Here is a 16,477-nt window from a genome sequence, read left to right as displayed (position 1 = left end):
AGTCACACATAAAGTGTCCAGGATATTCTGAATCACGTAAGCAACATGATGATACTCTTCCCCATCCTTACAACTCCTCAAACTTCTCCAAAATGCATCAAAGATAAAGCAGCCTTAACTGTCTCCATGGTCTAGGGTACCCAGAAACAAAACAAAAAAGCTAAAAACAAAACAGGGTAAACTCTATGAGCTGAGATCTTGAGCTGCACTCTCAGTGATAAGGCTGCACAGAGACCAGACCAAGCCCCGTGCCCTAGCCTCTCTAATGCCACGGAAAGCCTGGTTCCAGGTTGCCAGCGTTTGCTTGAGCAGGAACAAACAGGGAACATGAGAGGCAGCAACTTTGCAGAGCAAAATCCTGCTGGGTCCTGTAACCCTGACACCAGTGTTGGTGCACAAGCCCCAGTGTGGCAGTCCTGCCATGGGAAGGGCAGATGTCCTATAGTGCCAGCTCTCTGAACTGCCCAAGGGAGCAGGGCTGACTGAGAGCAAGACACCATGGTGGAAGCACAGGAGAGCCACCATCCACCAAGCCTGAGGGAAGAGCACAGCATCCAACTGGATCCACTTCTGACCACCCAAAAGTCACCTAGGTCAACTGTGAATTGCCCCATTTGGGAGGAGATCCAGGCCTCAAAAAGACCCCACAATCTGAGTAGTATTAGAAAGGAAATAGAAAATTAAGGGGAAAAAATTACCTGAAGTCACAAAATGTCTCATGAAGACCCTAAACTCTAGCAAAGAAATTAACAAGGAAAATATTAAGAATAAAAAGGAGACATCGCCTCCAGATTTAGGAAGTGAGTTTAAGCATCTATGAATAACTACGAAGCAAAGGAAAATGATCCAACTCTTGAGATACAGGACCCAGGACCTTGTGGAATTTATAGAGAACAAGAAATCACAACATGCTAAATGGATTAAAAGAGAAAGGAGAACAAGTTCAGAAACCTGTAATCTGCAGTGACGAGTCATATCAGAGAAAATGAGAGAACAATGAATTAGGAATACAAATATAAAGAAGTGAAGGATAGCCTAAATGAAGAGAAGCAAGCAAAACCTACTGCTCTCCAATGTGCAAAATACTCAAGGATCACAGGTCTCCCCAAAGAATATGACAAGCCAAAAAAAAAAAAAAACCCTTAGCCCCACAATTCAAGAAATAATTCCCAGGCATCCCAAGCTCCTGAACATAGAAAGCTAAATTAAATACCAATCCAAAGGATTCCAAGATTGCCCTCAGAAAGGAAAAAATGAGCACAAACCCAACATTACAAACTCCAAAAACATATAGTATTTAAATTGAACATTTCAACTGAGAATGAGTTCTGCAGAGCCATCATGAAAAAAAGACTTAAATACAAGTCAAAGGACATTTAAATAGTGTCAAACTATTCATGCCAACTAGGAAAAGGAAGAAATCAGGATGTGTCTGTCCTCAAGTGCACTGAAACTCAATATGCAACCCGAGAAACCCACCCTACAAATCTGAGCATAACCCTAAAAGGAAAAAAGCTGGGTGCTCAGTAACAAAGAGGCATCTGGAATATTTTCAGAAAGACCACCAGAACTGAAGAGATTTTTTTCTCAGACACCATAAACAACGTGCAGTAGGAGTGAGTAACTGCAGCAGTTCAGGACAGTAGTGTCAGCAGAGCAGCAACAGAGTTCAGGGCCCTGTCTTGATACCTACAATAATTGATACTGTTCTGAGAGTGAAACACAATGGAAAAGATGAATGTATTGGCCAGTGAAAGAAGAGCCTAGAATGCTTACTTTGGAAGCTTTGATTGCATGAGGAGGAAAAAAAAAAAAAAACTAGATAATTATGAATGAACAACTAAGGGTCTGGAGTAGACAAATGCAGGACAAATAGAGAAATCTTTTGGAAAAGAGTTAAAAAAAATTACATTTAAAAAACTAATGACTAGGACTAGTTGAAGAGGAATAAGGTAGTGAAGTGACTAAGAGGAAAAAGTAAGAATCATGTAACCAGATAAAAGCAGAAGAGAAAAGGACAAAACCTCAAAGGGAAAAGGATAACAAATGAGAAGAGAGGATTAGGAGTAAAGGAAAGAGAAACAGTGGGCAGGGCAATTCTTAAAAAGATTAATATAAAGAGGTTGGAAAAAGTTGAAAGAAAAAACTAGAGACAAGGCAGAGAATATAAACTTGATTCTCATAATTTTAAATGTGAATGGATTAAACAATCCAATAAAATGAAAAATAATGTGGATAAAACACAAAACTCCATAAGCTCTTGCTTATAAGAAGTAATATTTAAAAACAAAGATAAACTATGGGGATGGGCAAAAATATTATTGTGCTCAAGTGAATGCAAAAAAGCAAGATTTGCCATATTTAACAGTAAAAAAATTTTTTTAAAAAGGAAACTTGTTATGTCTTGAAATAGTATCCTGAAAAGAATCATAGATAATAAACTAATCTGAATAATAAAATTATGATTCAAGTATCTTAGCATCAAATTAATAAAGATAACATGAGCTACAAGAATAGAGTAGTAACTACACAACTGATAGAGTAGTAACACTATTAGTGTTACACTAATACACTAATAGATGAGTGTTACTAATAGAGTAATACACTAATAGAGTAGTAACGAGACCTCAATATTCCCCTCACAGTTTTGGATAAGTCTAACAGAAAGGTAAACAAGGGAGAAAAGAGAACTGAAAAAAATTCAGGGATAAAGTAGAGTTAAAAAACAGGTTATCTTTGAAATGGGGCAGCAACAGAATATATTTCATTTATTTATTTAATTTCTCAGCCAAGTATTCAGTTTGAACTTGGGTCTTCCTATCCATGTTAAGCCCTCTATTTAGTGGCCACCTCTAAAGCATGCAACATGGCCTGGTTACTTTTACTTTAAAAAAAAAAAAAAAAGATATGCTTACAATATATAGGATCAGTGAATCTGGAATTTTACATCGAGTTGGAGATTATTTTGAAACAGGTTAGAAAGTGCTAGAGTCTGTAGCTAGAAGAATGGACAAGTTGGGAGAGGAGGAATGAGCCTTTTAAAAATGTGTAAATCTGAAGTCCAGGCCCTAACTTGGTGAATGAAGACCTCAATCTATTCCGTCACAAGAAGTCATTTACACAGGGCTTGTTTTAGTGCCTGCATTGATTGAGGAGTTGGGGCTTTAAACAAGCCTGCCAGCATCACTCTGGTTTATACAGCTGTTAACATCTGGAGTGCTGTTCTGGGGGTTTTCTGGTGCTTGATCAGGTACCGTACCTTTGAAAGCTGGACTGAGGTGGCCATTTCCTGGCTTATCACATATTCTTCTTCTTGTTCTTTGGGCCAAACAGGCTGAGCTGCTTCCTGCTCCTCACACATGATGTTAAATCTCCTTTCTTTGTTATTGTTTGGCTGTCTGCCTCAGCCCCATCCTATTCTTTGCTTCATAAAATCCTAATCTTTCTTCACTAATCTCAAGCACCTCCTATGAGCTTACTGAAGCCGAACCCTTGTACATACAAGCTATTGTCAAATTGCAACTGAATAAAAAGCCGTAGGGTCTGGTTCATTTTGTCTTTGGGTTCTCCGCACCTAGCACAGCACCTAGCCTGTAGTAGCCATTTGGTAAGTAATTTTTGAACTTTTTTAAGCTTCCTGCATTTGTGTAGCAAAGTAACTTTTTCACTTGGTCTTTGCCTTCATAGTTGGGGGTATGTGTAAGAATTTTCCCCTTCTCCAAGTGTATTTTTTTTCATAATTTGTTGTTTTTTTCCTCCTCTTAAATAGAAATTGGTGAGAACCAACAACATTCAAAAGGTATGAAAGCCCTGAGTGGGCATTTCAGCAAGGCAGGTGTTGGGGTTCTGGAACCTAGCTGATGTTTTGCCACGTGCTTGCTTGGGTGTGCAGTGCGATCTTTTTGGTGGCGATTTTTGAGATATTTGGCTTTCTTTGCCTGTGCTCTTTTTATGTCTACTCTGGGGCTGTTTTCCATTCATCAACATTTCTGGCTTTCCCTTGTAGCCTGTAAATTAATTCCATGGCTTTGGCTGTTTGGCTGTTGCTGGGGCCCCAGTTGCGCTGTGTCAGTAATCATTTAGAACATGTTGCAGGTGGAAAGTGTGCTGATGACTTCCATATCCTGAGAGTGCCTCGGGTGTGTTTCTTTGGGCTAAAACTGGCAGGGGCATCTTTCTTTTGGAATAGGGAAGTCTCTGTCTTTCTGAGCATAAAAGCATGACTTTCCTTGCTTCAGGGTCTGATGTTTTTAAATATTTCATACACTCTTGGTTTTCATATTAATTGATAGTTCTTACAAAGACACTGAAATGTTTTTCCTGCTGAATCCTTCCACATAGATGGAACACAAACTCCCTAGAATCTTATCCAGTGTTAGCCTAAGATATGTTCTGAACCCCCTTCCAAGAGCTTTTAGTTCCTGAAGTGCTGAGAGGACTTCATCCCAAAGCTGCTCTCTTACGTGATACCACTTGTGTGGATCTGAGAACAACAGTGGACGCCATTGAACTGGAATTGTTAAATCCATGTGTGCTTTGATAAATACCGTTTCCAGAAGCAAACATCTTTTAAAGCCAAAACTAAGTATAGGTGCTAAAGAACAAGTGTGTTAGTAAGAATCAGATGCATTGCAATAATGGGCCTGCTGGCTATAGGTGCTCTCTTGCAAATCAGCCAATCCATCATGTGGATCCCTGTGTTAGGGTCTTGCCATACTTGGAAAAAAAATGTCTTCATCTCTCATTTACCTGGAAGACAAGCACGATGGTACTGCCCATTTTTAACAGCACAAACTTTGAAGTAGAAAATTACTTTTTTGAAATGTTAATAAATAACTCTAAATAGTTTTTTAAAAAAAGATTCTTAAGAATTGATTTTGCAAGGTAGGAAAAGTTAGCCCTCCAAGAGTAATATAAAACATGATGGGGAAAGAAAATAAATCATCTTTGTCTTCAAGGAGATAGAAAAGAACATAGGATTAAAATAAATATTCTTGAAAATTACACATTTCACTTGATTGCTGCCTTGGGGAGGGAGGAGATGGGGAAAGAGGGGAAAAAAAACTTGGAGCACAAGATTTTGCAAGGTGAATGTTGAAAACTATCTTTGCATATATTTGGAAAAATAAAATAGTATTAAAAATAAATATTCTTGTAATGAAATAAGAAAGGATTGGATGTTAAAAGTGAGTGCACAAAGTGATGTCATGATGCTTAGTGTCCAGTGGTAGTGAAGAGAATAGAAATGTAGCTAGGAAAATATGAGCAGGGGATTATAAATAAATAGAAATATTAGAAATAGGATTTCTGAATGTCAAATAATCTAGAAAGATAATATAGGAAATAACTATTTTGTATAATATGAATTTCTGAAGGAGAATGGAGACTTGTAGATGGAGTTATGTGAATGGAATTAAGTTAATGAAAAAAACGAGTAATAGAAGAAGAGAGGGAGATATCCGAACAGTTCTCAAGTAAATAATTAAACTTCTGAATATAGCCTCCAGGCAATTAATCCAACCATTTTGAACAAGAATGAGATAAGAATGGGGGAAACATGTCCATCTTATTCATCCATTAAAAGGAAATGAACAGTTCTATTTATCTCAGGTCACATCAGAGTACTGAATTGAGAGCAGTACACATTAAAAGGACCCTTTGTAAAATATCCTGCGTTAAGTCTTTGTTCTTGTTGATATCTTGTCTATGATCATGGAACTCTGGTTTTAATTCTTACGTAACTGGCTTGTGCTCTATTGCAAACAATGAAAACTTGGTCACTGGACCACTATGGAATGGCCATCCTGCTCTGACATCTTGTTCTCATCTGTGTCCTGTTTCTTCTTTGTACTGGACAATAGGCTCTGAAAAAGAACAAGCTGACCATTGTCATTAACCCTCAATGCTATTTCAGTTTGAGTCTTTGGGGAAAACTATATGGAATTAACATTTTTGAGGGCCAACCCAGGAAGTTTTTCCAGTGCCATTCTTATTCTCATGCCTACGTTATGGATATTAAGTCCTGCGGTTTGGGGTATAGAAGGGCTTGTGACAGAGGATTGAAAAAAAAACCACCCAGATTCTAGGCATTCAGAAGGTGGAAAATATAAATTCAGTCATTTATTCAATGACTCTCTGACACTGTGTTAGGTGCTCTACTTGCTAATGAAAAATATTTAGAAACTGACTTGGGAAAGTGGCTCGGCTGTAAGATGAGTGGGGCAGGGGTTTAATGTTGTGAACATTTTCTTCAACTAATCTAAAGAAAGAGCTTTTATAAATGCCAGGTAATGATCCTTTCCCTTATCAGTGCTTGCCTATTGCTAAAAGAAATTCCCTTTATCTTGTAGAACATTTTTTTTTTCATTTTCCCATTACATTAAGTGTGACCTTAATTAGAATACTCTGTATAGTCTGTTTGACTTAGGGTTCCCTGACTTATGAGGTATATGAAAAATTTGAAAAAGATGATTTGAATTGCAAATAGCTAATACATATTCTTAGAAACTTAGGATGGATGAATTAAAAATCCTCAAATTTACCCCTTTCCTTATCTTTATTTTCACATGGAAGAGGAAGGAAAGGAAAAGAATAAATTTACATAAAGGCAACTAGGTGGCTCAGTGGATAGAGCACCAGCCTTGAAGTCAGGAGGATGCGAGTTCAAATCTGGCTCAGACACTTAACACTTCCTAGCTGTGTGATCCTGGGCAAGTCACTTAATCCCAATAGCCTAAGCAAAAAGTAATAAGTTTACATATACTTAGGGATGGGGACAGGTCTTAGCAGCCAAAAAAATGAAAAAGAAAGATCACCAAATCCCCCTTAAAATCCTTAGCAGAGAAGGATGGGAGAGAGGGAGAGCATGAAAATGCACGTATCCAATGGATGGATCCAGCACACCCTCCTGTGTGCTGCCTCAGATCCTCACAACCACCCTGGTAGATGGGTGCTGCTTTTATCCCCATTTTACAGATGAGCAACACCAGACCCTGGATTATCCTAGAGAGTTCCCCAGATGTTCAGACATCTGTTTAATGGGAGAGGGAATTTGAATAGGGAGATGGTGTCCATTTGGAGCCCAGATGGTGCTTATTGCCTGACTCGAGTCTTCTCTTTCAGCGAGTGCCAACAGATCGTGCGTATTTCATAGCCAAGGAGATTCTGGCCACTGAACGGACCTACGTGAAGGACTTGGAAGTCATCACTGTGGTACGAAAGCTGAACAGGCTGCCCTTTGTCGCCGGGCTTACTCAGTATGAGTCCAACCCAATCGTGAAAGGACCTGAACCGATCGCCCACAAACTTGCCAAACGCACCGCCCTGAGACGCGTTAGACCCCCTCCTCAGCGCCACGTTAGCTCAAAAAAAGCTGCAAGGGGCCCCAGAGACCCAGGACTGATGGCACGCGAGGTTTCCCAAGAGCATTGTGGCCACTTTGAGTAAATCCAGGAGCTTCCTCGGCAGGCCTAGACACACTGTTGCTCAGGGGTGTCTGACCGCTGATGACAAGGGAAGCACAAGCTTGTCACAGTGTTTGGCTGCTGTCTATGTGCAGTCCATGTTGGAAGAGGGAGCGATAGCCAGGTTTTCCAGATCTCCTCCTCTGGCAGGTGATATAGTGGTCCTCAGTGAGGCCATTCATGGCCACTCTAAAGAGCATCCACACAAGGAGCATAAAGTGAGTGACCTTCAGCTTCCTCATCCGCCCCTCGTATAAGTTACTCACAGACTAGGGGTATTCTAGGCCTTGAGGGTCAGGGCATCAGGTAACTCACACCAGCACCTGGGAAATAAACCTGTGATTTAAGATTAAAACCGCCCCGCCCCCAGTGTCACAGCTGGGACTTTGTGGCTCCCGTGTCCCCTGCGGCCGTGTCCCAGTGCTCTGCATGCGTGACCCTTGTTGTCTTCTGCCCCAGTGGTTCCGCAGTGCGGTCATCAAGGAAAGAGTCATGCCGGAGACACTGACGTCGCTGCTGTTCTCCAACATCGACCCCATCTACGAGTTCCACAGAGGGTTCCTGAGGGAGATCGAGCAGCGCCTGGCCCTCTGGTAACCCTGATGGGATTGGCCCAGAGCAGTCAGGCCCTGCGGGCCGAACCCTTTCTGCCACTGTGTGAGCGTGGTCAGGCCAGAAAGACACGCCCGGGCCCCGGAGTCCCGCTGAGCTCGGCGCCCACTAGTCTCCTGGCCTCTCTGACTCAGTCTCCTTCTCTTGGAAAGGAGAATGAGAATAACTGACCCCTGTATGTCAAGTGCTTCACCAGCCGGACAGCATGAGCTCCCTGTCTGCCATCAGTGCCATTCTCTGGCCTTTGCTAGTTAATCAGCTTTGTTCTCTGTAATCTGGGGATAAGCTAGAAGCCTTCCCAATGAGAGTGGGGGGTGGGGGTAAGCAAAATGCCATTCTCACCCCTGTTTTTAGTATCATGCTGGAAATATCAGCTCTAATGGCGATGAGAAGAAAAAGATTTTGAAGGAAGTAGAATGGACGGGGAAACAATATGATCACTCTTTGCAGATGATATGCTGGATAATTAAGAGAATCAACTAAAAAACTAGTTGGAACAATTAACAGCTTCAACAAAGACATAAATTAAAACCACATAAATGATCAGCAGTTCTGAATATTACCAGCAAAGCCCAGCAGCAGGATATAGAAAGAGATGTTCCATTTAAAATAACCATACGATACAAAGTACTTGGGAGTCTACCTGCCAAGACAGTTAATCCCCTTCGCTGTCAGGAGGCTGGGGGGAGCAATTCCATCTCTGACCCCTCCTGGCTGTGAGACCCCCAGCGGGTTCCACTCTGCTTTGTAGGAGCTTTCTCACTCAGGATACCCTAAGGTATTCCAAAAGGAGGAAATTATTATCATCATTATTTCCAGGCTTTGGATACTGCTGGAGAAAGAGATAGAGTTAGGTAAAATCAATTTTTAAATGCTGTTTGGGAAGGGGAGCACTTTATTTAATCAGCAAGTATTTAGGAAGTGCCTACCGTGTGCCAGCCCCTTGTGAAGTGCTGTAGGTGCAAAGACAGAATGATACCTGCCTTCAAAAAGCTTCCATCCTATTGAGGTAATTTTGTGAGAAAGGCACTAGTAACTGAAGGGGATAAACTGTAGCCTGTAAAATCATATGTTATTCAAGGAAAGAGTAGAATTATCATTTGTAATTATATGTTTTCTAACTATAATTACAAGCAGTCTTTTTTCAATAGGGCTTTAATGTTTATAAAGCCCTTTTCTCCCAACAACCCTGTGAGGTGAATGGTCCCCAGCACTGTTGTCTCCATTTTACACGTGGGCTGACCCAGTGTCTCCCAGCAAAGCGGGGCTCGGACTCCGGCTTGCCCATGACGGGATGCAGACCAGCTCTCGTTTTGGTGGTCTGCAGGTTGTATATGCGTGTCTGGAGGGAAGTCGGGGGAAGCGAGTTGTTTACGACAGCCCCGTGCCCAGAACCCTGTGTCACCAGTGCCCCATGGGGCGGGCGTCTCCGTCAGCCCAATCTGGCCCCTTGGTTGCCTTCACAGCTTCTCCCATTGGGGTGCCTGCCCGATCGAGGGCCTGGTCTGACTGTCTGTCTGTGCCTCTTAGGGAAGGAGCCACCGGTGCCCACGAGAAGGGCGACGTCCAGCGCATCGGCGATATCATGCTGAAGAACATGCACAGTCTGAAGGTAGTGATGGTCGCCTGCTCCCAGGGGCTTCCCTTCAGGCCCTCTCCTCTGCCCACTTACAGCCCATCTCCTCCCTGGGGGGTGTTTCTGAAGCGTAAAGTAGAAGACCCAGGCCCAGCAAACCCCTCATCTGCATGTCTGGAGAAGTCCCTTTCCCTGGGGGGCTTTTTGGAGGCTGGATTCAGTGAACAACTTGAGGGGGGGCTGCTTCCTCTCAGCCCTGCTCACCAGCAAGGAGCCTCAACCTAGAGAGGTTTGAGAGCTCCCCAAAAGGTCAAGGGCCTGAGAGATCCAGGTGATTGATGCTGGAGGGTGGTGGAGACTCCCTTACTCCAGCTGCTCCTGGTGGCTTCAGAAAGCCCATTTTCCCCTCTTGCAACGTGGCAACGACTTGGTTGTTTGCAGGTAGGGTCAGTAGCACCAGGAGCTCAGAGGGTAGAGCTTGCTAGTGCAGATCCCAGTGGGCTCCCCCTTGAGCCGAGGCTCCATTCAGCTCCTCCTCAGCGCCTTCAGAGGCCCTGCTCCTCTTCTTTGTGGAACTTCGCCTGTACTCTGCCTCCTTTTGTGGGGCCGCAGGACCCCAACATGCTTCTTTCTCTGTGGAGTGTGCCCACAGCTTAAGTTTGTGTGGTGAGGGGTGGGGGCAGGAGGGCACCCCTGTGCTCTGTGGGCTGCCCAGCAGTTTGGAGCCGTGGGTCTCTGAGGCCGCGTCCGGAGGATCCCGACGGCTCCCTTGGTGTCCACAGGCGTTCACCGGCTGTCTCCAGAAGCATGACGAGGTTCTGACAGAACTGGAGAAGGCCACCAGGGGCCTCAGGAAACTGGAGATGGTCTACAGGGAATTTGAGCTTCAGAAAGTTTGCTACTTGCCGCTCAACACATTCTTTCTCAAGCCCATTCAGAGACTGATTTACTACAAGTTGATCCTAGGACGCTTGTGCCGACACTACATGCCCGGCCACCCGGACTATCCTGACTGCAAGAGTAAGTGAGGGGAGCTGAGTGGGGGCTGGGGAGGGTGGGGGCTCTTCTGTGAGAAAGGCCACATGGTCGCCGCTCGGTTTCCAGGAGCCCTGGAACTTGCTATGAGTCCTCCTACCTCCTGCCAAGTGACTGCCAGGCAGTCATGATGGGTCCCCGGGGGCTCTCTTCGGAACAAAATGTAGCTTCCACTTTGGAGCAGCAGCTCAGGAACTGACTCCATCCTGCCCGTCATGATCTGGGAGGAGTGAACTGGCATCGGTGCCCCAAGAGTTCCCAGGCGCGAGGCCCCAGCCCTGCGGCTAGGACAGGGGCCTGCTCATGTCATCTCCATCTAAATGCCGGGACGTTCGAGGCCGGCCGCAGGTAGAAAGCCCAGCCCGGCAGGGAGATGTGGGCACATGGTAGTCTGAGCGTATTCTCTCTCTCATTTTTAAGCAAGTTTCTTTTATTCTTGCCTGGGGTGGGGCTCTCCCCTGCTTGGGACATTTGCTCGTACAGACCGCTGGCCAGACTAGTGCCCATACACCAAGGAGAGAGCCGGGCACTTTGTGGCGAGGGGGGGGGTCTCTTCTGCATTCAGGTTGGTTCTGGAAAGTTGACGACCTCCTCAGAGAGGCCGACCAGGTGGGCACCGGCTAAAATCTGGGAGCCCCAGAGCCGCCATCGGCTGTCTTCCTACTAGGTTCTAATAAGCTTGTAGTGCCCTCAGACACTAGAGGTGCCACCTGCTGGGGTGAATGGGGGGGCATTGGAACCCGGCCCCTGTGTTCATGGTGTTCCTATGGGCTTCCACCAAAGTCTCCAAGCATGTGAAAAGGAAAGCTTTGTGCCTCAGTAGGGAGAAAATACTCATGTAAATGAGATCGTGAATTCATTAAAGGACATTACAGAGCTTGTATTAAACACCACCAAGGGTCCTCTGACCAGAAGCAACGTACGCCAGTCCCAATCTGCCTCAAGAATTTACATCTTATTAGAAAACAGTATTTTACATTTTAATTTAATTTTAAAGTAAAAATAAATGAAACAAGATGGCTGCTCTGCAAAGCCTTTTTCAAATGTAAAACTCATTTATACAATGAACATATTAGATTAGGGAACAGTGTGAGGAAAAACAGTATATAATCAAATGCCAAAATGTGATATATATACATACACTTACATAAATAAATAGATAGGCGTATGTATGTATCACAATGAATAGTGATTGAATAACATCAGGGGATTCCGTTCAGTAGTACAGAGCATTGGGTAGCAAAACTGGGAATATAAAAGAAATATATGGGGGGCAGCTAGTTGGTGCAGTGGTTAGAGCATCAGCCCTGAAGTCAGGAGGACAGCTATAAAGATTTAAGTTAAGCCCAAGTTTTCACAACAACAAATTGGTAATAGAAATAATTCAACATCAGGAGAAATTGAACAAGCCATTTAAAAATTGGCTTGCTTATTATTAACCCCAACAACAACTAGGATTGCAAATGAATTGCATCAAACATTTAAAGAATTAATAATTCTTGTCATATAAAATTTTGAAAACCCCCCACTAAAAGACAGTGAATGATAAATGGTTCAATAGTATGAGAAAATTGTATTTGAAATGTGAAAGCCCAGATTTGTATAATGGAGCCGCTTTAGAACCCTGCCTTTTAAGAACAGGAACAAAGTGAAACTTTTCACTTGTCACCATTATTATTCTGCATAGCTCTAGAAATATTAGCTAAATCACTAAGACAAGAAAAGGAAATTTAAAGAATAGTGATTATAAAAAGGCCAAGATATCTCTATTTTTGGATAATATGATACCCTTAATTTGAATAAGATATGTACATATATAGAGATGATAGAATATTCTTAAACTCTCAGAGAATCATTAGCAGCAACAGAATTACTGTAAATAGCTTTAGATTAAAGCAGGAATACACAACAAACACACAAATCATTACTGTTTATGTAGAGCATCAGTAAGATCCAGAAGGAAGCCATGGAAAAGAGAAATACCATCTAAAACATCGACGATCTGCATTCAATTCTGTAATGACCTTGAACAACCTCCCCTTTTCCTCCTCTTTCTGAGTTCCTTGTAGCAGGCACCGAGACTCGGCCCCAACGAACACTTTCCTTGATTCTTGGCCACCGACCAGTCCGTTACCGTGTCTTGCTCCAGGGTAGGCCCTGTCCTCAGGGTGGGGGCAGCAAGGAGAGCCTCCCCTGGGGAGTATTTGCAAAAGCCGCTGCCACCTCGCCCCGTTTGTGAAGCAGAGATGACAGGGCAGAGATATGGAGGGGCGGTGAATGTCGGGATGGAGGCCGTGGACTCTGCCCCTTAGGAAGCCCGTCCACGCCCTGCCACCTCTACCCAGCACCCGCAGTGTTGGGGACGGGATTTGTCATCACATGAGACAAACCCTAATGTGCTCCATAAAATTTATCTCGCTTTTTATACACTTTTTTTTGACCCAAGATACTTGTTTGAACTTAACTTGTTCTTTTCTATAGCAGGCGTTCTTAGCCTGAAGTCTGTGGTTTTGTTTTTTGTTGTTTTTTAAGAATTATTTTATAATTGTATTTCTATATAATTGGTTTTCTTTGTAATCTCATGTACTTCCACCGGGCTCTTCAGGCTCCCCCAGATAGACTACAAAAGGAGCCTGGGACACAAGGAAAGCTAACTCAAGTAGTTCTCGAACATAGAGAAAAGGACAGTTGGCTTGTGCTATGGCCACTTAGCAGCATTGGTCCTTTGAAAGAGAACGGGGTCCCAGAACACCCCCAGGCTTGGGGGCACTGGAAGCTGCTCAAGCCAAGGGGCTGGCTCGGGGGCAGCAGTGCCCATGGGAGCGGCAGAGGCCGCTGGGGGGATGCTGGGCAGTGACTCCCGCTCTTGTGTTTCAGGTGCGCTCCGCAACATCTCCGAGATGACCTTGCAGCTGCAGAACAGCCTCCTGCGCCTGGAGAATTTTCAGAAACTCACCGAGCTCCAGCACGACCTGGTCGGCATCGACAACCTCGTCATCCCAGGCAGGGCAAGTGCCCTTTTTTTTGGCGCACGTTCTCTTTCTGTAATGGGTCTGCAGGGATTCCCCAGAGAGCTTTCTCCTCCACGTGCGTTCCATGTCTAGCGACGTAGGTCCTCGAGGTGTGGGACCTTCCTGCTAGGGCCTCGTTAGCCCATCACCGGTGGCTGGTGGAGGGATGGCCTCCGGCCTCCATGCTGCTTCTGCAGCTTGTGCCCTGGGAGAGTCTGACTCCCCGGCAGGTGCAGTCACAGGTCCGGCCTACGTGTGGGCGCAGGTACACGTGTCTGCAGAGACAAGGAGGGTCTTGGGGGCCGGGTTTATGCCCAGTTAGAGCAATGAGCAGAAAGGCCGCCAGACTCAGGAAATGGATTCCAGTGTAGAACACAGGCCTGGTTTCCCATTATTTGCATTTCTGAATTATTCTGAGGCCCCGCCCTTGTCCCTGAGATTCTGGAGTCACTTCAAGGCCCAGTTCTCTGCTTTTCTTATTCAGTCAAATCAAATCATTCAAAAAACCCCAAAGTCCTGGGAGGGGGGGAGCCTCTCTCTGAACTTCCCCATTTCCTTCCAAGTTGGGGGAGTTTCAGCATAGATTGGCTTTCAAACATAAGCAGCTTTTTTGTATATTTGCATCTGGATTTATCCATGGAAAATGCTTCAAGTCAGGACATTCTTGCATTGCCTGCAGTGCCTTAAATCGGCCTTCATTTTGGCGGGTACGGGCCACGGTGACCTGGTTTTCATATTAGCTTAAACGAGGCGAGCCATCCCCAAATTTCAATTCCAAGGTCGGTCTGCCGTCATCATCATCTGGTCCAGATGCCCCCCTACTTAGCAGCTAATGTGTAAAGGCCCAAGCCATTATTCAGTAACTCCAGAGCCGCTGTCCAAGGTGACTTTTCTGTGATGGGGTCAGGGCAGAGCAATGGTGTCAAAGGTCAAGGGGGAAGAAATCTTGGGGTGAAGAAGGGATGGAGTAGCCTTCTGTTTTTTGCTTCAACAGCTCACTTGCTCTGTCCTACTTGACTGCCCACATGAGGAGAAACTTCTAACACTTCTTATGCTATTCTTTTAGAAAAAAATTTTCCGTTATGTGTGAAACAATTTTTTACATTTATTTTTTAAAACTGAGTTCCAAATTCTTTTCCATCCTTCTTCCCCACCTCCCAACCCACCTTGAGAAGGTGCATGTGAAGTTATACAAAACATTTCTATGTCACTGTACACTTCAACAATGATACTGTGTGAGGATGGATTCTGCTGGGAGTGGAGATCTTCTACATAGAGAAGATCCAACTCACTTCCAGCTGATCAATGATGGACAGAATCAGCTACACCCAGAGAAGGAACACTGGGAAATGAGTGTAAAGTGTTTGCATTTTTTGTTTTTCTCCCCAGATTATTTTTACCTTCCAAATCCAATCCTTCCTTTGCAACAACAACAACAAAATTCGGTTCTGCACATATATATTGTACCTAGGATATACTATAAGATATTTAATATGTATGGGAATGCCTGCCATCTAGGGGAGGGGGTGGAGGGAAGGAGGGAAAAAACTCAGAACAGAAGGGAGTACAGGGGATAATGTTGTAAAAAAAATTACCTATGCATATGGACTTTCAAAAAATATTATAATTACCAAATTAATTTAAAAAAACCATTTCTATAAAAGTCACATTGCAAAAGTAAGCAGATTCCTCCCCCCCCCCCAAAAAAAAAACCCTCAAGAAAAATGAAATTTTAAAAAATGTATGTTTCAGTCTTCAATGGGCCACAATCTGTTCTTTCTCTGGGTATGGATAGCATTTTCCCAAGTCTTTCAGAGCAGTCTTGGATCACGGGATTGCTGAGTAGCCAATCAGCCCACAGCGTCGCTCTTCCTCACGTACACGTGAGCTCCGGGAGGACGCTGCAGGTTTTTCTGAGAGCAGCCTGCTGATCGGTTCTCACACAACGAGAGCATCCCATCGTTTATTCCACAATTTATTCAGCCACATCGGACTCAGAAAAATAAGAGTCGTTCCCCAGTTGAGGACTAACCAGGCCTGTCCCTCCTCCCCGAGGGCGCACGAGGCTGGTCCCCGGTGCCAGGCCAAGCCTCCTCTTCTTGTGTCTCAGGAGTTCATTCGGGAAGGCTGCCTGTACAAGCTCACCAAGAAGGGCTTCCAGCAGAGAATGTTCTTTTTGGTAAGTGTCCCCTCTGGGCTGGGAGGGGGCTCGGGGGCTGCCAAGAAAGGAGTCACCAGCCAGATGGCATTGAGCTGCCCTCTCCCTTTGTGTTATGGTGACTGCTCTGGCAAAGGGCCACGTCCTCCTGCACCCCTGACTTGGAAGACCATCGGGCATGTCCAAGGGGGCTCTTGGGTGGCGCTCTCTGAGCAGACAGACTCCGCGTCACCATCTCAGTTCTTTTCCTCAGGCCCCTGGGAACGGCCCGAGAGCTCTTGGAGCCAGGCCTGGGCCCCCACCAGCCCCCCGGCACCGGCCTCGCTCCGAATGGCTCCTTAGGGTGGGGCCCTGGTCGGGCGATGGGCTCCATCTTTGCCATCTCTCAGTTCTCAGACATGCTGCTGTACACGAGCAAAGGCGTGACGGGCACAAACCACTTCAAGATCCACGGTCAGCTGCCCCTGCACGGCATGCTGGTAAGTGGAGGCCAGCAGGGAGGGCCGAGCCCGCCGAGCCCCAGACAAGCCGGGGGCCTCTGCCCATGCTCACGGTGACCCTGTCCCTGTGCTTGCCTTACAGTTAATAGTGCTGGACCCGCCGGTGAGTAAGAAGCAAGTTT

General features: G+C 44.9%; 1 protein-coding gene across 12 annotated transcripts in view; it reads left to right on the top strand.

The window, feature by feature from the left end:
- FARP2 (FERM, ARH/RhoGEF and pleckstrin domain protein 2) overlaps positions 1-16,477 on the top strand; it is an 87,189-nt gene that overhangs the window by 66,519 nt on the left and 4,193 nt on the right. For 4 of the 12 annotated variants that reach the window (XR_012487641.1, XM_074297945.1, XM_074297949.1 and 1 more), the window contains 9 exons: positions 3,770-3,799; positions 7,123-7,212; positions 7,923-8,056; positions 9,606-9,687; positions 10,434-10,671; positions 13,564-13,694; positions 15,808-15,876; positions 16,245-16,334; positions 16,438-16,458. Coding sequence is in view for 11 of the 12 variants with exons in the window: in XM_074297945.1 (XP_074154046.1) it covers positions 3,770-3,799; positions 7,123-7,212; positions 7,923-8,056; positions 9,606-9,687; positions 10,434-10,671; positions 13,564-13,694; positions 15,808-15,876; positions 16,245-16,334; positions 16,438-16,458 (885 nt within the window). In the remaining variant the exon portion in view is untranslated. The remainder of the gene's footprint in view (positions 1-3,769; positions 3,800-7,122; positions 7,213-7,922; positions 8,057-9,605; positions 9,688-10,433; positions 10,672-13,563; positions 13,695-15,807; positions 15,877-16,244; positions 16,335-16,437; positions 16,459-16,477) is intronic. The other 8 variants (XM_074297955.1, XM_074297951.1, XM_074297948.1 and 5 more) reach the window with 3 other exon arrangements.

Source organism: Sminthopsis crassicaudata, chromosome 3 (assembly GCF_048593235.1).
Source record: "Sminthopsis crassicaudata isolate SCR6 chromosome 3, ASM4859323v1, whole genome shotgun sequence".
Taxonomy (NCBI): Eukaryota; Metazoa; Chordata; class Mammalia; order Dasyuromorphia; family Dasyuridae; genus Sminthopsis; species Sminthopsis crassicaudata.
This window is presented reverse-complemented; position numbering and strand designations above follow the sequence as displayed.